Source organism: Notamacropus eugenii, chromosome 3 (genome assembly GCF_028372415.1).
Source record: "Notamacropus eugenii isolate mMacEug1 chromosome 3, mMacEug1.pri_v2, whole genome shotgun sequence".
Lineage (NCBI taxonomy): Eukaryota > Metazoa > Chordata > Mammalia > Diprotodontia > Macropodidae > Notamacropus > Notamacropus eugenii.
The window spans coordinates 275219708-275241745 of record NC_092874.1 but is presented as its reverse complement, the minus strand read 5'-3'; the positions used below and the strand labels follow the sequence as shown (position 1 = coordinate 275241745).

Below are 22038 nucleotides of genomic sequence, written 5' to 3'. Positions count from 1 at the left end.
TCGTTTATGTGTTTTGTTAAGTAAAAGTAGAAATGAGGTTTAACCATAAACAATGTGCTTTGAATTACTTATGTGATCATGTTCAAAGAAAGGTAGCTGTGGGAGTTTAAAATAAATTCTTAGAATCTGAGTACCATGTCCGTTCAACCTCTTACCATCAGACATTAAAAAGGTTTTAAATTTTTATTAATTAATATTGCTTTGCATCCTGGGTCATCTCCAGTCATGCTGATGAATATCAGGCCCCTGGACCCAGATGGCTCAGGAGAAGAAAGTGAGGTTGGTGACTTCGCACAGCCCTCCCTCACTCAAATCCAAGTCAACTGCAAGTCATGTCAACATCTTGATGTCATGGTCCTCTTCGAGAATGAAGGATAAAACACAAAGTTACTTTTTTAAAAAGAAGGGAAAAACCTTCTTACAAAGGTTTACTTTAAAATATTGTGTTTCTTGCCTTCTCAATGAAGTGGAGTGGGGAGAGGGGAAGGAAGAGAATTTGGAACTCATAGTTTTAAAAAGAATGTTAAAACTTGTTTTTCATGTAACTGGGGAAAAGCAAAATACTATATAAAAATAAAATATTGTGTTAAGTATAGTTTTTTTCTGTAAAAATGAATAATTTGATGAGGATAATTTTTTTTCTGAGGGAAGTTACTAGAAAACATTAGACAAGTAATTTTTAATTGATCACAGTAAATCCCAAATTTGACCCAGAGATCATATGAATTTGCATCTGTATTTCTCAGGATTTCTCATATTCATTTATCATTTTTGTGACATCATTCCTTCAACAAGCATTTCATAAAGCACCTACTGTGCTGGGGGTGCAAGGCACAGACAAGCCAGTCTCAGCCCTCAGTGACATTCTGTTACAGTCATAGACCAGTTTCCTCAACTGTCAGTTGAGGGGGTTGGACCAGATGGCTTCTTAGGTCCCTGCCAGCTCTAGAGCTGTGATTCTGCAATAGCAATTTATTCCACCATTTCTCAGGCATGGGCCACCTACATTATTTCTGGTTTTTTGCTACCAGAAAAAAAGTATTTAAAAAATTTTTTGTCCTAAATTATAAATGTTTTGTTACATGTGGGATCAGTCTTAATCTCTTTTAGCTTCCTTTGTGTATATTCCCAGCAGTGGAATCTTTGGGTTAAAGAGTAGTAACAGTCAAGTGACTTCTTATATAATTCCAAAACTTTTTTCACAGCATGGTTGACCCAAATCAGATCTACGAACTGTATGTCAGTCTTTCTGTAGCCTCTTCAACTATGATCATTTTCACCTCGTTATCTTTGCTAATTTGTGAATGTTTACAAGAAATCTCACTTGTTTTGATTTGTATTTCTCATATTAGTGATTTGGGTAGAGTCTTTGCTAAATTATTGATACTTTATAATTCTACTTTTGAAAATTTCTTGTTCATATCCTTTGACCACTTACCTTTTGGGAAATGGCTGTTGGTGTTATGTATTTATGTTCTCTACATAGCTGATTGTGGCTTCTTAACACGGGCCCTCTGAACGTTTCATGACTGATCATTAATTAGCTATGATTTCCTGCTCCTTATGCAGTATAGTTCCTGCCTAGAGGGATAGCCTGCTTAGTGCTAGGGCCGGGTCTCTATGTACGTCAAGGAGAGCCAGCTAGCACCTGGATCCTTAGCCAAGCACTGAAAAGAAGAATCTTTTTGCCTCCTCTTCTTTCATTTTTTATTCATCCGCGTTTTCTTCTTTTTTCTTTTGTATCCCTGTGTTGGCTAATGTGTAATAAAGTCACTTTGCAAAAGGGCCCTCCTCCTTTTGTTACAGATTCTATTATTTTAAGGTTTATCATTTTAAGGTTTAATTCTAAATCCTCCAGCATTAGTCTGAACCTCATGATTTAGCTCCTAACCTAGTTGCTATCTTACAGTCTCTGTTTCCTGTGTGTTACCTTTGTTTCTCCAACATGATTTTAGACTCCTTGAGAGCAAGGACCAAGTCAAGTATTTCCTCTATATCCCCCAAAGCACTTAAGAGAATAATGAAGATAGTGTTAGGAAGGACTCCGTAAACTCTTGTTGATTCCATATATTTTAAAATGTCATTCTTTTAAAAATGTAAAAACTTAGCATTGCAGCACTTATTTTTTGTTTTTATTAAGCAAAAAAAAAAATTCTCCTAGTGGAGAATTCTTTCTCTTCATTGTTCTGATTAAAGTGTGGTCGGAAATGTCTGTGTTTTTGATAGTGTTTATTAACAAGTGTTGGTCAATCGTTTTTCTTAGTCTGTAGAAGAAAAGCTGTCTCTGGCTCAAGAGGACTTGATTTCAAACCGAAACCAACTTGGAAACCAGAATAAAATGATTCAAGAGCTGAAGAGCGCCAAGGCCTCTTTGGAGCAAGATGTGTCCAGAAAGGAGCAGCAGTTGCAAGAGCAGGGCCAAACACTGCAGTCTGTGCAAAAGGATAAGGTGACTAACTGTTCTCTGAGTCTGCCTTAAACCTAGAGCTGAGGGGGCCACAGGGACCCTCGAGGTTTTCAGTTTCACTCAATAGCAGGATCCCTGTCAGGCTGTTCCTCATCCAGCATTCTGTGTGTGTGAGCACTTTCAGATATGGGAAGCTCACTACCCAGGTCATTTTTGTATCATCCAGACTTTCATTCTTCCCTGTGTTAAGTCCAGATCTGCCTCCCTATAACTTCCATCTGTTGGCCTTCTGGAATTTATGAGATACTTGATCATCTGTCCATTCTAAATCCCTCTCAGTGTTTGAAGAGCTCTCGTGTAATAGCTTCATCTCTTCGCCAGGCTAAAAATTCCCAATGTTTTTAGCCAGCCCTCATATTTCTTGATCTTTAGCCTGGTTGCATATTCAGGATGAAAAAGAGTCTGGAAACCATTCTGAATTATATTAAAATTAAATTAAAATAAAATGAATTATATTAAAAATCTCCTCGATTAAAAGTTAGTATTTTCTAGTGGGAATGCCATTACAGTTTTGATAAGGTAAAATGTATGGTATGTTATTAGGCTATGAAGGTGAAAATACCAATTTATTCTTTTAGTGGCTTAGAAAATTTAAACCATATTTATCTTTAGTTCTTTTCTTGGCAGAAAAGTACATATTCACACACATGAAAATGAGAAGAAAGGTGTCATTTTTGGTTTAGTAACCAAAATGATGACCTATCATCAAATTACAGAGCTTATCTGAGATTTACTTATACTTGGTATAAATAATGTTCAATTTAGAAAGGTATCTTGATAGGAAGGTCAGGCACATTTTGTGATTGGCCCTTTATGTTTTATTGACATAATTTTGAAAACTATATTGTGTTTGAGTTACCTATAAGTTAAATAAATTTGTAAGGAAAATACAGCGTTATGTTTTGATTTTGAGTTGCAATATACTTTGCAATTAATTTTTTTTTTCCTTAGTCATTGAAAGAAAAAGAACTAGCTAATGAGAAGTCCAAATTGATGGAACTACAAGAAGTTAAGGGTAGACAGGAAAAAGAAATTTCCAAATTGAGTGAAGAACTTGGGTCCTGCAAACAAGAAAGCCTGAAGGTGAGTTGGAATGTCTGTTTTCTGACTTGGCCTGCTTTTGTGAACAAATGCCACACTTGCCAGACTACCTTCCCAGTGTTCCATATCTAAATACTGACGTTTCTTTGAAATTAAAAGCTAAATGGAAAAAAATAAGATTTAAATTTTTTTTTTTAAAAGACAGGAAAACTATTAGATTTTCCAAGATTAAGGCCTTTAAAAAAGCATTGGCTCTGGAGTTAGAAGAAATGGGGTCAAACCTACTTATTGCCCATGTGGCCTAAGACAAGTTATTCCCCCTCACTTTGCTATTCTGTAAAAGGAAGGGATTTAACCAGTTGTCCTCTCAGGTCCTTCTAGTTCTAAGTCTGTGTGATCCTTTGGACCTATGAAATAGTCCCTGCTAGAACATAATTTACTATATAAATTTGCATATTTACTATATCTGACTTTCATTTATGTCCACTTGAGTAAAAACAAGGCAGCCTAATAGTTTTGATTTTGTTGAGGTTTGATAAAGAAATTTCATTGATAGTCATCTGAAGGAAGAGATGAGATACTTGTGAAGTTGGCTTCCAGATAAATGAAAAATACACTTTTAGAGGCCAAGTGCATGACTTTTTTTAAAGACTGACCTCTTTTTCATTCCATACCACAGAAACTTGGAAATACCTTGGCTTAAGGAGAGCAGCTTTGGGTCACTATGCATAGTCTTATATTTGTCTACCAAGTTTTTGTAACTTAGAAAAATATTATTTCCTCTGAAAAGGGCTGGGAAAGAGGGATGAGAATAGGGTGAGCTTAAAAGTCTGAAAAACAAAGGAAAGCCACCCCCTCAAATAACGGAAACAAAGTGATGAGTTATATTATTATCATTATTGTTAGATTATTAATTACAGGTTATTTTTAGATGTACTGGAAATTTTTAGTTGTATGCTGTATTTTTCTGACAGGAAATAACAAACCTAAAGGATGCCAAACAGTTATTGATCCAGCAGAAGTTAGACCTACAGGGCAAATTAGATGCCCTGGAGTCTGTTCTTGAACAGGAAAAGAAGAACCAACAAGCAGTAAAAGATCAGCTGAAAAAGACCGAAAATGATCTGAAGAAGGAATTCGCTGAGAAGGAAGCCAAACTGGTCAGTAAGCTTCTTTCCCAACAGTCCTTTTTTATGCCACAGCTTATACGTAGATCTGCTCACATCACTCCTCCTAAGTAAAGTTCACACACTTGGGTCTGAAAGTAAAGGTCCTCCGTCATTGAGTGTGCCTTTATTTTTCCAGCTTTGGCTCATATCACACACATCCATACCTTTTATCCTGAACTCACACCTATCATTCTTCTGTCTTCTTGCCATTATGTAGTTTCTTTTTCCTGGAATGTCTTCCTTCCCTTTCATCTCTTATTGAGGCCTTGTTTACAATGACTTCTTTCCCATGAAGCTCTCTCTGGACTCAAATCAGTAACAACCTCATCTTTTGAGCCTCTCATAGTACTTTTACAAATCTTTACTGTCTTTATTATTATTTTGTATTATTGTTATGTGTGTATCTTGTTCATCTGTTAGGCTAATTTTTATTCAAAAAATCTAATGAAAAAGAATGATATTTGGAAATAGCGATGCTAACTTAACCAATTTCAGGATTTTTTTAAAAAATAGAAAGGAGAAAAAGCAAATCTTATTCTATACCTGGCATGGAGGTGACCCTTGGCTGTGCTAAAGGTGATACTATCAAAACACAAATTCTGTCATCAAGCTCAAAAGGTTTCTAGCCTAATTCAAGCCTAATGTTAGACTGTGTCTGTTAGCTGAGGACCCGATGAATCCCTTCCAGAGAATCTTGTCCCAGTAAGTTTAGCCACCAGGTAGTGAATTATTCTGGCCATAGTGTATGACCTGTCAACCCATCTGATCCAAATGCATGCTTCAGGAGTCATTTTTTGGTTACGTCCAGCTCTTTGTGACCCCATTTGAGACTTTCTTGGCAGAGACACTAGAGTGGTTTGCTATTTGCTTTTCTACTCATTTTATAGATGAGGCACTGAGGCAAACAAGGTGAAGTGACTTGCCCAGGTTCACACAACTGAGAAGTGTCGAAAGCCAGGCTTGAGCTCAGGAAAAGAAGTTTTCCTGACTCCAGGCCCTGCCCTCTGTCTTCATAGTCATCAGTGTATGCCAGCTCCCTGTCATCTGCTGCGCTCTGCTTGCTCTTATGGAAAACAAATGGAAAAGGGGAAGAATCCCAGCTTTCGGATGGTGTTCAGACAGTCAGCAAACTGTTTCTGCCCTTCCCCGTAATCTCTAGCCAAGTGTTTCTGGTAGTTGAGACTAATACAGAGATTGAATCTGATCCACATAACCTGTAGCTAAACCCGCAGACAAGAACCTCTCCTCACAGCATTGAATAAAGGCTTTGGCATCTGTTTCACCATTACCCTATGGCAACCAGAGGGGATCATCAACTGGATCATCTCACCTTGCACTGTTGTCAGTGTGCAAAACAAGCCACCAAGAAGATGATCGATTTCCTGTTGCACTGCAGTAAAACCTGTACAGACCCTAAGATCTTCTAAGCTGTCAGCATCCACGTGTCTTAACATTAAATAATGTCGGTGCATCCGTGGTCACAGATGAGAAGGATGAAGCTGGAAAATAGGGCTTAGAATCCAAGAAGGACAGAGGCTTGTAAACAGGTTCAAAGGTGTTGGATACAGGGAGCACCAAATGCTTTCATGAAGTATGAAATGGGAATAACTGTTTAAAGAAATGGTGGTCATTTCAGAATAAGTTATCTCTGTAGTCGGATCATTATCTGGTTATAGAGCACAGTTCAACATAAAAGCCAAATCAGAGGAAAATATAAAGATGAAGACATTGTATACAACACTATTCATGCAGCTGTGTAACCTGACCTATTTACAAACTTCATATAAAGGAAAATGGATCCTAGAAACTGAAATAATATAAAACAGCACAAAGAACAGGCAACAGTATTCAGGAATCACTTCTCTTAGCAGAGAGTTAATCATTTTACCAAGCGGACAGACAAGGCAGCCAAAGGCAACATTGATTTGGAATACATTTGCATGTATTTTATGGAGAAGTATGAGAGACTATAAATAGTATCTCCTCAAAATAGCAAAAAAGTTTTTTGAAAAAATGGATCTTTATAGAAATTGGCATAAGATTTAACTCTGCTAGATCATTTGTAGATGAGATTGGAAAGAGGCAACAATTAATTATTAATAGCTAATAATAATAGCTAACATTTATGTAGCACTTACTATGTGCTGGCCACCATGCTAAGTGCTTTACAATTCAAGGCAATCGCACTTAACATGAGGTTGGAAGAGACACGTAGTCTGGCCTACAGACAAATGCTATGAACGTACCAGTTTTTAAACGGATTTTCAAATTTTCTCAAAGAATGAAAAATAAAGTACAGATTTTACTTTTCTCCAAAAAAGGTAACAAAGAAGAAAATGGTATGATGTTATCTAAGTTAGGAAATTTTCTAAGTTGAATGGAAGTCCAAATGACACAGAGTTGGGAAAGAGCTAACACATTGGCAGTTCTAGGATCCCAGAATCTCTTAAGATTTAAAATAATGAAGATTGCATTTATTCATATTAAATTTAAAGCCCTATACTTGGGATTAAAAAAAGCCAGTTGCACCAATCAATAAGGAGTGTATGACAACCCAAGAGTTCATTTAAAAAAGACCTAGAACTTTTAGGAAATGGTAAACACAGTGTGCCTCAAGAGACAGCTCCAGTAGCTGACTTAACAGAAGCCCAGTACCCAAAGCCAAGGGGGCAGTCGCCTACCTGTTCTGTACCCTATCCCACCTTATCTAGAGTGTCAAATTCCATTTAGGTACTGCATTTTAGGAAGGGCATTGTCACGCTGGAATGCACGACTACACGGTGGCTCAGATGGTAAATGCGTTGAAACTAGGCCACTTAGAAGCATTTACTGAAGCAACTAAATATGTTTAGCTTCTGGAAGATAAAGACAGGGTCATGAGGAGTGGGACTGAGCAACTGCCACAATCAAAACATGAGTTCCGAATGGGTGTGCTTTCTCCGGTGCTTTTTCTGTAGCAGATAAAATCATGTTCTGGTAATTCTTGCTGAAATGATTACGAGAATACGTAATTCTGTTCTCTGATACTTTGCAAAGAAGCAGTTGACCCAGTACCATAAAATACAGCCTCAAAGGCCTTCCTTAGTAAGTCCTAAACATATGCTACAATTACACAATACTGTAATACATGCAGCTGTGGAAGTCACTTTGCCCAGTGATACGCAGAGTAAGGGAACCCAAGGCAGACGTGAATGCTGATCACCAAGTGTGTGGAAGGTAGCCGTCAGAATGTTCAAACAAAGGAAAATTTCCAAACGATAGTGAACCCCAAGTGCTTTATTTATTCATGACTGAGGAGGAGGAAGATATCGTTCATCCAGATTTGAAAACTTAGAATCTTCCTCAACACTTTTCTTTTGTAGCTCACATTTCATTCTTACTTACTACGCCTGGCTTCCCCTTCCTGTTTGCTTATATGGCCACCACTAAATTCATGCCACCAAAAATAAGAGAGAACAAATAGATAATCTGAATGTTATATTTGTACTCTTGAAATACTAAAAGAATTTTTAAAAAGTCTTCCAGTGACTCCTTGGTATAAGAATTACAGAAAGATATAAGCAAGAATTACACACACAAGTTTAGAAGGCATAAATAGGGTTGTAATCTGAATTGGTGGAGGGACTATCCATGTTGGTGTAAGCACAGATTTATTAATCATTAGCATCAGCTCTTAATTTAGAAGACTTATGTTTGTATTTTAAACAAGTTCACTGAAAGTTGCAATAGGTTAACAAAAAACCACCTTTGTAGAAAAGAAAAGTAGTGGCAAATATAGTGTTAATGTTATAAACATTTATTCAGGCAAAATAAACATAGGGTACAATGGGATTTCATTTTAGAATTATGATGGCCCAAGGCCACAATACTTTTCCTTCTGTTATGTACTAGATGGGAAACACCTGACTTTCTTCTTTTGAATTAAATCCAAATGTACCCAAATAACCTTTAATTCCAAAATTCACTTATTATAAGATTGTAATTTCACATTCAAACCATGAATTAAATGGTGTCCAAGTTATCTGTTGATAGGTCAGTAGGAGAGAGTTTAGGATCTGTTTAGAGAAAGGAAACACTTAAGGGAAGAGTGGTATATTTTATATACATCACATTACTACTTTGAGATTCTAAGTCTTTTTTCTTTAATTTTTATTCATTTTTAATTTAAATACAAAAAGAAAAAAAAATGAACATTTCCTTGTACATAGTATAACATAAAAAGAGGTTTCAATACAAAACCATGAGTTTCCATTTTGCTTTTTAAAAAACCTATATAATACTCTGCTTTTCTGTGCTTCCTGCTAAGTTCTTTTGTTCTCTGCTGTGTACTTTTTATTTTTTTTCTCTCCCTCCTCACCCCATCCCAGAGCAGGCTGCCATTAGACACAAGTGTGTATCTGCATGTGTGTATGTATAGAACCATACTATACATACTTCTGTGTATCGGTTCTTTCTCTGGATAGATAATAGGTAGCATATTCCTTCATAGACCTTTTCTAGTCGATTTGAATATTTGTAGTACTCCAGATGACTTAGTCATTCCCAGAACGATGTTGCTTTACTGTATACAACATCGTCTCGGTTCTGCTCATTTCACTCTTTGTAGGTCTTTTTCGAAAAGAACCCAAACACCACTTCAAACTCTGACAGAAACTTGAAAGTTGTAAGCTAACCATTATTTTACATCCCTAGAATTGGAGCTAATTTAGAGTAAGTAGATGCTTGTTTGGTCTCTTGTTATAAGCCAACAGTGTTATTTATCCCACTTTTCCTTACATAAAAATAATACTGTGTGGTCCTAAAATTGGAAATTTGATAAGGAAGGCACTCAGACCCCTATCTGATTGCAATTGTATATGAAATAGTGTGTGTATGTGTGGGTGTGTATACACACCCACACACACCCACACACATACACACACACACATATATATATATTCATTTTTTTCTTTTTCAGCATGCAGAAATAAAAGAAAAAGAAGAGAAAATTAGAAAACATGAAGAGAATGAGACAAGACTTGCCATGCAAGTGACAGCTTTGAATGAGAATTTGGGAACAGTAAAGAAAGAATGGCAGGCCAGCCAGCGGAGAGTTAGTGAACTAGAGAAGCAGATAGATGACTTACGGGGTGAAATCGCAGTTTTGGAAGCAACTATTCAAAATAATCAGGATGAAAGGAGAGCATTATTGGAAAGGTGACTAAATTATGATGTTTGGGGGAAATGATTAAAATGAATATGCTTTCATCTTCTAATCATGTATTATGTGGGAGACAAAAACCCCAACAAACAAGAGCTAAAAAGATCCACAGCCCCTGCTGGCATGAAATTACCATTTAAAAGTAAAAATAACTTGGGGTAAATAATGGGTGTTTAATTTCAACTATTTTTTTAGTTACTTCAAGAGTCTTTCTTCTGTTTCATGGGCTCTTTTGTCTTCTATAACTGTCTAATTATATTTCCATAGGTGTCTCAAAAGTGAGGGTGAGATAGAGAAGCTTCAAGCCAAAGTCCTAGAATTGCAGAGAAAACTGGACAATACAACTGCAGCAGTGCAGGAACTAGGCAGAGAAAACCAATCATTGCAGGTAAGTCTTGTGGGCTGAGTGGGCCCTTCCTTCCAGTTTCCACAGGTAGGAGACTATTTACTCTGGCTGCTGTTTGAAAATCCATTCAGTACATTGAACATCTGTTCTGTACCAAGTGTGAAGGAGTTAGAAAAGACACTTTGATAAATAAGGGATTTGGAAAGATAATGCTGCCTTCCCTCAAGAACTTATCATTTAGGTGGGTAGATGAGACAGTGATCTGGGCATGTTAAATCAGTCCCCTCATCCAGAGGAGGAAGAATGATGTGTAATCTGCTAGTGCAGACTCTGATGCCCAAGGAATTCTACTGAATCTTTGTGTTTTTAGCCTTGCCTAACTGACTCAAGACTTGTGAGTTTATCAGAAGCACCATGTGACTCTCTTTAAAGCTCACATGACCCCTAACGTCTCTGGGCTGTCTGGTGTTTGTGCCATGTGTCAGAGGGAATCAGAATGGAATAGTGGGGAGAGGGCCAGCTTGAAAGTTAGGGGACCCAGTTTCAAGCCTTGCCCCTGCCCTTCTGCCTTTGTTATCCAGAGCACATCACTTTGCCTCACACTCTAGGGAGTTCTTAAAAAGCTGTGGATTGACATTGATAACTCCCTAGCAGTTGCCAGGCTCAGTGAAAGCTCAAGTTCTGACCGAGCAAGTGCCCTCAGCACTGTGGGCCCTAGAGAATTCGATCAGACAAGAGGCCTGCAGAAGGTTTTTCTGGTCTAGCTTTCTCCTTTGATAGAAGAGGAACTCAAGTCCCAGAGTCCAGGTTTTGTAGCCATTTTGTGAGCAGGGACTGGAGCTCAGGCCCTCTGCCAGTTGGGCACGCATCTACTGTACTTTGCTTCCTCAGATCTCAAGGTCCCCTACTTAAAGATTTAGGACAAGGCAAGATAATATGAAAAGGCAGTATAGGATGGAGTGCCAAGTGAGGGCTAGGGGGCAATTAGTGATAATTTATAGGAGAGAGTGAAAGAAAAACTATGAAGCTACATTCTCTTCTAGAGCATGCTCTTAAGCCAAGAAACTCTGCTCTGGTGGCAGGCAGCCAAGGTGGGACCAGGCCCTGGATTTGAGTGGGAAAAGAAGGCTTAGGGGAGCAGTTCTTCTGAGTTCTCTGAACTCCTTTGGCCATCTTTTGAGCCTGAGATTGGATAGCTCATATTAATTAGTCATCTTAGCTTTGGTCAGGGATAGCATTTGGCACTTTGAATTTCTGATTTCCTTCATGCATATTCAGATAGTTCCTGACCATACATTCCCAATATATATAAGTCCCTTGCATATGAAAAGCCACTTGAGAGCAACTGTCCCAACCATAAACTAGAATTATTCTGCCCCCTCCCCACATCCTCTTCTCCTGTTCTTGCCTTTCTAGCAACATCCATTCTTCCCAACCTATTTCCTGCCCACCTTCCATACTTCCTTTCCTATGATTTGATGCCCAGGAATCATTTTGTTAATGTCACAAGTGGACGGAAGGGAGAGATAGTTTGTATTCTAAATATTTGTATGTAAATTGGCTGTTTGAAACTTGGAACACATTTTCTCATATAAAACCAATATTTTGTGTAATGAATGAGTCCCAGGGGCAGCCTACAGAGGCCTGTTTAACCCATAAACCCTACCTGAAGTTTAGCTCTGTACTGGTTGTATAATAGAACTGTACACCCCATACTTTGCTATATAACCCCAAGATCTCAAACTCTGAAATTTTCTTCGACCGCAATCCACTTCCCTCCTACCTCCTCCAGTCTCTTACTCTTCCTGCGTCTATTCATTGTTATTTTAACCTTTGGTCTTTCAGCCCTCCGTTGTTTCCCACCTATTGACAATCCTCCCTCCATGATGCTTTCCCTGATTTTCTGCTCCTTCCCAAAGCAGGAATAATTACTCCCTTATCTGATCTCATAGTTCTTTAAGTCCTTCATATGGTCTTGATTATATTCGAATTTTTGTTCATTGTATCTGTGTATATATATATATATATATATATGTATATATATATTATCTGTCTCAGTAGGTTGTAAAAACCTTCAAGGCAAGGACAGTGTCTTATTTACCTTTGTATATTCCCCACCCCCTTGCACATAGTAGAGAAATATTTGAATGAAAGAATGAATGAATGAGTTGGTGGTTGTCACTATACTACTGAGCAATTTTAGGAACAATCTATTCTGTGTGAATATAATTTGTGATATTTGTTGAGAAAGACGCACGCACACATACATGGTTTTGTTTTTTTTACAATAGGTTTTTAGGCATAATCTATTCTTGAAAATGATTTATAATTTTTCTTATGTTTATGTATGGTTTTTTTTAGATCAAACATACACAAGCTTTAAATAGAAAATGGGCTGAAGATAATGAGGTACAGAACTGCATGGCCTGTGGGAAAGGCTTTTCAGTCACAGTGAGACGGGTATGTAAAGGAATTGGGTATAAACAGTGATAATAATATTTAGTCAGTAAAGTAGCCCTGTATCTGGATAGCACATCTTGACAGAAATTTACTGACAAATTTTAATCAGTGTCTACCTATTTGATTTGGTTCCCTGTTACCATTCATGTAATCTTGAGTATAGACTAGAATTTTGGCGGTCTGTGTTCATTTATCTGCTTCGTTGTATTTCACTGGTCCCAAAATTTCCTGAGCCTGTGCCCCAAGATAAAAACTAATATCTCTTTGCCCATCTATCTGGAATAATGATATTTTAGTTCATTGCATTATTTGGGAGAAAGTTTAGGTTGTGATTCTGAATTAAACAGAAATAATATTGCATAGTATGAGAAAGGAAAAAAGACTTCTTTCCCATTTTATGAAGATATGAAGGAAATGATTTCTCTTTGTGACAACATCCTTTATACCTAGAAGTAGAAGTGAATGTACCTCCTTTAGTGATGCCTAGCTAGTTTATGTTGGAAGTTTAATTTCTCTTGTTTCTCTCATTCACAGCATCATTGTAGACAGTGTGGAAATATCTTTTGTGCTGAATGTTCAGCCAAAAATGCCTTAACTCCTTCTTCAAAGAAGCCTGTCCGTGTCTGTGATGCGTGTTTCAATGACTTACAAGGATAACTAGTTATCATGTTCATCAAGCAAGATGACACTAACGTTAGAGTTTTAATAAATGCACTTCCTAGAGTACTTGGACTACTATTTGATTTGGACAGTGGTTGTAACACTTGGCAAAATCGGTATATTTTGAAATGTTTATTAATATCAAGTAAAACTCTTCTATTTTTGTGAGACTTGGGCTCATCACCTGTTGCTTTCTTTCCACTTACCCTGAAAACAGCTTTCATGCCTAGTTTAGAATTATCTAGTTAAATGTAAATAAATTTTGAAAAGAGAATATCAATGTATTTTTTTAAAACATAATTTCATTGCTCACAAACGTAATCCCACAGCTTCTTTTCTACTTTCTGCAAAAGCTAACTTACAGAAATGTACAAGGATTCAGTATAGCAAGTGTTTGTTTTTTGTTGCACGTTAACATCCTCCTGTGTTGGTATGCATCGAACATCTTCTCTACAAAATCATACACAGCACCATAAAACTTGCCAACCCACCTTTACTGTTGTTTCATTTTTACCATAGCCCAGTTGCACCATTTTGATGTTGTAAAAATGTTGCTTAGGTATTTTAAATACACCGTAGGTTAAGAAAACTCTGCCACATTTTCAAGCCTGGCTTTTTGTTTTATCCTGATTCACTTCTCATATACTCATTTCATAGATATCTGTGAAACCAATTGTTTACTTTGTAATAGTCTGTGTCCTTGGGGAAATATTTGAAAGGTTGAGTATTTCTTTTGCCTAAAACTATTTTTGTCTCTCTTTTTCCTCTTTGTATTTCTTAGCTCTTCTTCTCCTCTCTCCTGCCCTCCCCCTAAAATAAGAATCTCACAAAGATCTCTTACTGATTGTTGAAGAAATTATATATTTTCATACTGAATTGTGTTTACTTTCAATTTATTCTCCTGAGAATGGCCATTTCATGTAACTTTTCCCTTTTTATGTTTCCCTTAAGCAGTATGAAATTCTCAATTCTTTAATGTTTCAGCTTTTCTAAAAACATATTATTTCACATCATCACCCAGACTATAAGTTAGACATATGTCTAATTGACTCATAACTTTGCATCTTAAAACTGGTAATTGATATTGTTAGCCTATTTATTGAAAAATAAATCACCACTGATTAAGTGGTAAGGAAACATTAAATTTTCAGTTATTTCATATTTTATTCATGTAAATTAGTGGAAAATTTTTAAAGTGATAAAATACCAACAAATTTTGATCCAGAATTTAGTTTTTCATTTGATCTGAGAAATCTTTTTACTTTGGAAAATAATAATGCTTATGGATACATTAGAGAGAAACATTATTGCCCCAAATAAGTACATCATTAAGTCCCAAAATTTATAACCTGAGCTGGAATACGAAGTAGCATAAGGTATGGTGGAGAGGATGCTCGGCTGCCATAGGTACCACGATTCTAGCTCAGCTCGGCCGCTGGACAGTCTCTTGGATGAGCTTATGCAAGTTATTAGTCTCTCTGGGCTTCTGTAACCTTACCAGTAAGCTAAAAGGGAAGAGCTAGATGGTCTTGCTGATTTTAAGACTGATCCATGCCTAGAGGAAGTCTGTGAATACTTTGGAGACTGAAAATGGACCTTTAATTTATTCTGTTGTTTTAATGAGTTTGGAAATTGTGGCATTTCTAAAGTAAGTTGAAGTTAGCTTCAGTTATTGACATTTTCTAGAAAAGAAAATAAGCACAGTGGATGGAGTGCTAGACTTGGAAGCATAAAGATCCGAGACCAGATTTCACCCCTGACACTTAGTTGCTATGTGACCCTGGGCAGATCACCCTCTCGTGGCTGCAGTTTCTCATAAAATGAGGGGCTTAGACTCAGTGGTTTCTAAGGTCCCTTCCAGCTCTAAATCTATGAACCTGTAATATGTAGCAATCAGAAAAAAGGTTACTTATTGATAACTAGGAAAAATTAGAACTAAGCAGTTTTTCTTTTGTGGTCAACATTTTGTAGGATTGTTTTCAAATATCATGCCATAAATGACATTACATGTATCTGAAGTATACACTGAAGAGGAGTATGTTTTTGTGTAGCTGTTAATGGAATCATGGATGTAAATCTTTTTGTCAATACTAATTAAATATATTGAATAAGCCCCTGAAAAGGAAATAAGCATAAACACTCAGGCAGATATAACCAAGGAAATGAGTTGCTCATCGTGGAAGACAGATCGACTAGAGAACTATTTACTCTGAAGAGTGAAAACCATGAAGGACCTTTTTTATTTTAAAAATTTCCCAGATAGTTTTACCTTTGATATCTATAGCCAATACACACAGTGACATTTGATTTATAGCGTTTAAGGCCAACAGAAGCGCACAGTATCACTGTTAGCATAGTTTTTAGAACAATAAATATCATGATAATTCCTCAGGATTAGATTCTTGGTTCCCTTTCTCCCTTGCTGTGGGGATGCACTGAATGCCTCTTCCCTTTTCAGAAGAGAAATTGTATGGAGACTATTAAAGAAATGCTGTTATGTGTTTAATTCTACTGCTTTTCTCATTCCCATCAGTGTCCTAAGATTCTTTGTGCTTTCTCCGAGCTAGTGATGCCGATGTTGTTATCACTGCCACGTAGCTATCTGTTAATTCATGAACCTAAGATGTTTTGGAAACAAAAGGACATTTTCCTTTTAAAAAAGTGAAAATATGTTCCTGGGCTACAAATTTCATGTGGCTTTTAGGCTCCATTCTTATGTCTGTGAGTTAGAACTGGCAGGTCCAGATCTGTGATTTGACCCTAATGCGAAGCAGGCTGGAAAATTTCAAATCCAGATGCAGAAGAGATATTAAAAAAAAAAAAAAAAAAAAAAAGGCCTTTCTGGTCTAGCGTATGCCAGACTGTACCTATAGAACTTTTGTAGAAAGAGGACTAAAATGCTGCTTTTACAGGATTTGTCTCTTTTGTAAGGAAGCAAGGGGGTGGGGTGGGGGAAGAGTAAACAGAAGACCTCAATGCGGATATGATAGAGTTTTGTTTCAACTACCTCTCAGCGTGGAATTGAGCTATTTTTCAGTAGGGCTTCCTCATGGTAGTGTTACGTAGTAATTGCCGAAATTGTTTGTATCCCATTACCCTGAAAGAGGTGACTCTGTCGTGATTCTTTTTAAATTGTACAGTTTTGAGATTTGTAAAGCGAATTCTGTTTTCTTTAAACCTATCATAAAGATGTTTCTTTTTTCCTTGAGTAAAGAGCAGATAGTTATCACACACACTTTGATAGTTATGGTCTGTGTGACCACAGAATTTTATATGCACTTTGGTTATTAAACCATAAATAATTATCATCCACAAGATTAAATGTGCCATTAATTTAGCTTTCCTAGACACAAACTTGATGAATGGTATTCTGTAATGAAAGCGTGCCACACATTATCCTGTCTTAATTGCCATTTGCCTAGATTCTGATTTTTCATTATCATTGCAGATGTGAATATTGTGCATAGACCTATGGAATTTATGTAAACATGTATAAAATAGAATTGGAAATAACTCAGTTCTTGCTATGTACAGACTGGTAACACGATGCAGTTATGTGTACATGACATGTACTTCTGGAAACTGGATCATACTCATTATATGTAGATGGGTTTGCATGAATTTTTTATCTGATTTTTTTTTCTTAATTTGTGTTGTATTTACTACTTGTGATCATGTGCTTGTGCCTTATATTGTGGAAGAGTTTAGTTCAGTGTGCACTGTATTACCTGAACTCAGGATTGGATGGCAATTGATTCTAACTGTACCTACGGGTGACCCCAAATGATGGTACCTAATTCTGTATAAAGAGTGTTGGAAGGAGGCTTGTTGCATTGTTGCATTTGTTTTTTAATCTGTTAAAAGAATATTAATAAAAGCCCTCTTTCTAGCAGTTGTGGTCTCTGATAACACACAGTCTTGTCCCATCTTGACAAAATGAGACAGTAGTAAATTTGTTTTGAATTAATTTATTTACCAATAGAATGGAAACACAGTACACTTGGAGGTCAGCATTGGGGTTTTTGTTTTAACTCTAGAAGTTAAATGCTTGCTTTTAAGAAGTATGATTAATTCCCTTCATTGTATAATTCATCTGCCCCATTCTGCTTTGTGCTTTTTGCTTTCCCCCATGGATCACTGTGTAAAATGCCAAAAAAATCAGTGAAAAAGTTTCACTTCATGCTGAAAGTTTACTGCCCATTTGCCCACCTTTATTTGAAAACTAAGTGCCGGTTGCTGTGTCCAGTAGGTTTTGCGATAGGGAGATTGCATTACTGCTTCCCACATGATTTTCCGGATTTTTGACCCCAGTATTCTTTAAAAGCAAGTTAGAATGACCATTTTGGGGTTTGCAAGTCTTTGTGTATAACTTGTTCCTGAAAAGTTAAGGAATTTTTAAACATATTTTCCCCTTTTTGGATGAAATTAAACTGGGAAAATCAACCCTTCATATGTTACATAAATAATGATACATAGAATCACAGGGCTTGAAGAGACTTTAAGAGATCATCCAGTACATTGCCCTCTCTCTGGGTACGCCTATACCTTAATGATACATTTTAGATGTACACGCTGCTTGGAAGAATTCAGAACTTTCTTTGGCAATGAGTCCAATACAACCTGGAACTTATTCCTACGTTCTCTGCCTGCCAGTGAATACAGGAGAGCCTCCCATTACTATCCACACAACATCCCTACATATTTTTGAACATTCTCTTTTACTGTTTTTCATTTTGAATAAATTTAGCCACATTTTTTCTTTAAATCATTGCTATTCTCTAAATTTTTCTATTTTTGGTTGATGGGTTCAGATGCTGAAAACTAAAGGCCTGGCACCTTTGAAATGCGATGTTTACATGCTGTTTTCCCATTTCAGTTTCCTCATCTGGTTGTTGTAAGGCACTAATGAGATAATGGGATGAGGTGTATGTAGGTGTGTGTATATATCTGCACATATATACACATACGTATACATTCTGCTATTTTATAACTTAAAAGCACCATATGCATGTCAGTTTACTAGTTTTACATCCTTGCATCACTTTCCTTTATCTAGAATTCTGTGTTAAACATTTACTTGAGAGACATCATGGTATAGCTCAAAGGTTCTCTTAACTTTTGGGGCTTAGGCCTCCTTCACACTCCTAAAAATTATTGGGGACCCCAAAGAGCTTTAGTTTTCATGCATTAGATCTATCAGTACTTGCTGCATTAGAAATTAAAATGTCTCATTATCATGGAAAGTTTTGACTTGGCCCCCCCAACCCCTTAGAAGCGTCTCAGGGATCCCCAGGGGTCCTTAGAGGACACTTGGGGACCTACCAGTGTAGTGGAAAGAGATCTAGACTTGGAGGCAGGAGAGGCCCAGGTTCAAGTCCCATTTCTAACAATCTATTGACTTGAATCACTTAATTTCTCTGAACCTCAATTTCCTCATCTATAAAAGGAGCAAAGTATCTTTAGTACCTTCCAGTGCTGTTGTGAGAATCAAATGTGATAATGCATTTATATAAACATCAGTGATGAAGTTAGCATCCACCAATAAACTGTAAATCAGTCACATGGGTACACAGCAAAACCTGCACACCGTTTTATGTGTGTGAAGTTTGTTGTTGTTTGTTTTTTTACCCAAGTGAATCATTCCATATAGTCCATCCGGTACTTAGCCATATCTGTCTAGGTCTCCAACTCTTCATCTGCTATCTAGTTTTCCAACTACCTGCATGTCACTAACCAACTCACTGTGAAAGTGCCATGTCCTAAATTAAGACCCCTGTGGAACTGGATTTGATATCTTCTGGAGAGGTATGTATCTTTAACATTTTTTGTTTGTTTTTTTGGTGAGGCCATCAGGGTTAAGTGACTTGCCCGGATCACATAGCTAGTAAATGCCAAGTGTCAGGTCAGATTTGAGCTCAGATCCTCCTGACACCAAGATCTGTCCTCTCTCTGCTGCACCACCTTCCTGCCCTTATCTTTAACTTTTCAACGTTTTTATGTCTTCATTTTATATCGGCACATTTCAAACTTTCTTAAGACCAGTCTGCATCGTTAGAGGGATTTTTCTCACTTGGAGTTCGCTATAGAATGAAATGCACCACACTGTGCCACTCACCTCCCCAAGGGAGCTGGGTGGCACAATGAACAACGTCCTTGACCTGGAGTTAGGAAGACCTGAGTTTAAATCCAACCTTAGATACTTCCTGATTTTGTGACGCTGGGCAGGTCCCTTAACCTCTGCCTCAGTTTCTCACTTTGCAAGGCTTAAAGTACTCTATAAATTCTAGGGACTATCATTCTTTAGTTATTTATATTAATTAACAACAATTATTAGTTCACAAGTACATTTCTTGATTTTGGCCGGATTGAATTTTTATTCCCTATAAAATAAATGATAAAAGTAACTGATCAGCAATTAGAAGTTGTTTTTAATATTAAAACTCAAATGGGGCCATTGTTAAATAAAAGGAATATGCTCAGATAACCTTCAAAAGTGATCAAAACAGTTTGATGACTTGGGGGCAAAACAAACAAGTTGTGCTTGAAAAACTTAGTATTCTTTCAAAAGAAGTAATTTCAGTTTTCTAATTCACTCATTGGGGTCATAGAAGGGGCTTTGGAGATCACCTAGTACCATCTCTTCATTTTACGGGTGAAGAACCAGGCCTAGAGAATTCGTGATTTGCCTAAGGTCACACATAGTAAGTGGCAGAACCCAAGTCCTCTGCCTCCCAAGCCCAGGGATCTTTTTCACTGTACCCTAATTGTGTACATTTTTTTAAAAAAACCTAAAATACACAAAATGAATAAATGTGGGCAACTTTTGAGAAATGAGGATCGTACATCGATATAATTCTGGATAAGAAAGTGTGGGCCCTCTCCCTTGTTTAGCTTTTCATAGCCAGGGCACTAAGTTTAAAATAAAAATGACCAAAAAACATTTGACAGTATTGCAGAGCAAGGCCATGAATGGCATTCCTTTGTTAGTCAGCCATTGTGCTAGAAGAGGGGTGGTCAAAATCAGGGCTTCTTAAACCTTTTCCTCTCATGACTCACTGTTTGAAAAGCACTGGTCAAAATAAGGACAGATGAGGAAACAGGCTCAGAGATGTTAAATGACTTAATAAACCGCTGTCAGAAATGGGATATGAATCTGAGTCTCTAGACCTTTTCCCCCTATCCAGCAGTTCTCAAAGTGCGATCTGGGGACCTCGGGAGTTCTTAGCCTTTTTGTGTGTGTCATGGATTGGTTAATACTATGGGCCCCTCTTCAGAATTCATAAAGTACCAAGGATTACCAAGGAAACAATTATATTGAAACAGTTGTCAATACACACATACATGTGTGTGTATATGTATACATATGGGTGTATACATAGACACATGTATGTATATGTATATATTTGGGTGCATGTATATATACATGTGTGTATATGTATATATGGGCGTATATATACATATATATGTATGTGTGTTTTATTTATATACGTGTGTAAATCTATATAGATACATACATATATGTACGTACGTATGTATGTATGTATGTATGTATGTACATAAAAACAGGTTCATGGACCTCAAATTAAGAACCCCTGGTTTAGAGACAGAACTTCCAGCATTTCCTCCTCTTGCATTGTTCAATTGGACGTCTTCTGAGACTAATGAAAATATTACCAAATATTCTGAAAGTCACTAGGAACCCCCAGCATGTTTCCACCCCTACAACCTTTACTCTGATAATTTTCCTTGAGCCAAACCTTCATGTTCCAGAGTACCACTATTAGATCTTCACAATTGTCTGGGTCAGGTTATAACGGCTTTGTAAAAATGATAGTGTAAACCTGAATACGTAAGAAGTTAGAAGAAGCGTGCTGTAGTGGAGAGAAAGCTGGCCTTGAACCAGGAAATCCTGAGGTGCCTGCCTCTGACGAGGGCAGCCCCTTAGGACTAAGTTATAGAGAAGGTGTCGAGCTGGTGGAGGGCGAGTCCTCATTCTATACCACTGAAATCACTGGAGCAGCCTCTGTCACTAGCTACAAATGCAGTCATCGTGTTCTGGCTAGATCTCGGAGGATTCTGCCGGTGAAGTGAAGGATTTCTTGGTCTCATATCTCTTCATGAAACAAGAGCTTGCCATTCTTATTTGTACCATCCACGTTTTCTGTAAGAATGAACAAAAACCCAGCTTCATTGGAGGATTCTGGGAAGATGACAGAATGAATCTACCTTGGCTCTCTCAATTTCCCCCACAGTAGTGCCTCAAAGGAAATTTTAGAGCAGCAGAAGTCATTAGAAGTTGGGGTAAAACAGTTGTCTAGGCCAAGACAACTGGAAAGCTCTGACCACCCTCCCCCTACTTCTTTTGAAAGGCAGATACCTCGAAGGGAAGAATAAAGAACACTAAGGGCAAGAACCTGGGGGAGATTGTTGTTGCCCTTGACAGTCATCATCACAGTAATTCAAAGACAGGGTGACAGGAAAAGATAATGGGTTCTGTTTGAGACACATTTTAAAGTCAATTATCAAGTACATACTAAGTGATTACTATGAGCTAGGTGAACAAATGTATATTTCGGTGGTTATAAGTCACAACCTCCCAACGTAGTATAACAGGAGTTATTAATGGTGCTTTTTTAAAACTTGTTTAAGCTTTTGTCAATTAAAAAAATGAGTGTAGTACAAAAAAGTCAAAAAT

The 22038-nt window shown here is 37.2% G+C and overlaps 2 protein-coding genes across 10 annotated transcripts in view; one reads left to right on the top strand and one right to left on the bottom strand.

Annotated features, from left to right (window-relative positions):
* Positions 1 to 17235, top strand: part of EEA1 (early endosome antigen 1) — a 132419-nt gene extending 115184 nt beyond the window's left edge. For all 6 annotated transcript variants that reach the window (XM_072655563.1, XM_072655562.1, XM_072655566.1 and 3 more), the window contains 7 exons: positions 2264 to 2449; positions 3419 to 3550; positions 4483 to 4668; positions 9635 to 9873; positions 10145 to 10265; positions 12585 to 12683; positions 13218 to 17235. In XM_072655563.1, the coding sequence (XP_072511664.1) occupies positions 2264 to 2449; positions 3419 to 3550; positions 4483 to 4668; positions 9635 to 9873; positions 10145 to 10265; positions 12585 to 12683; positions 13218 to 13340 (1086 nt within the window). In that variant the 3' untranslated portion in view covers positions 13341 to 17235. The remainder of the gene's footprint in view (positions 1 to 2263; positions 2450 to 3418; positions 3551 to 4482; positions 4669 to 9634; positions 9874 to 10144; positions 10266 to 12584; positions 12684 to 13217) is intronic.
* A 60-nt stretch (positions 17236 to 17295) lies between these two features.
* PLEKHG7 (pleckstrin homology and RhoGEF domain containing G7) overlaps positions 17296 to 22038 on the bottom strand; it is an 85763-nt gene continuing 81020 nt past the window's right edge. For all 4 annotated transcript variants that reach the window (XM_072655571.1, XM_072655569.1, XM_072655568.1 and 1 more), the window contains exon 17: positions 17296 to 21504. In XM_072655571.1, the coding sequence (XP_072511672.1) occupies positions 21403 to 21504 (102 nt within the window). In that variant the 3' untranslated portion in view covers positions 17296 to 21402. The remainder of the gene's footprint in view (positions 21505 to 22038) is intronic.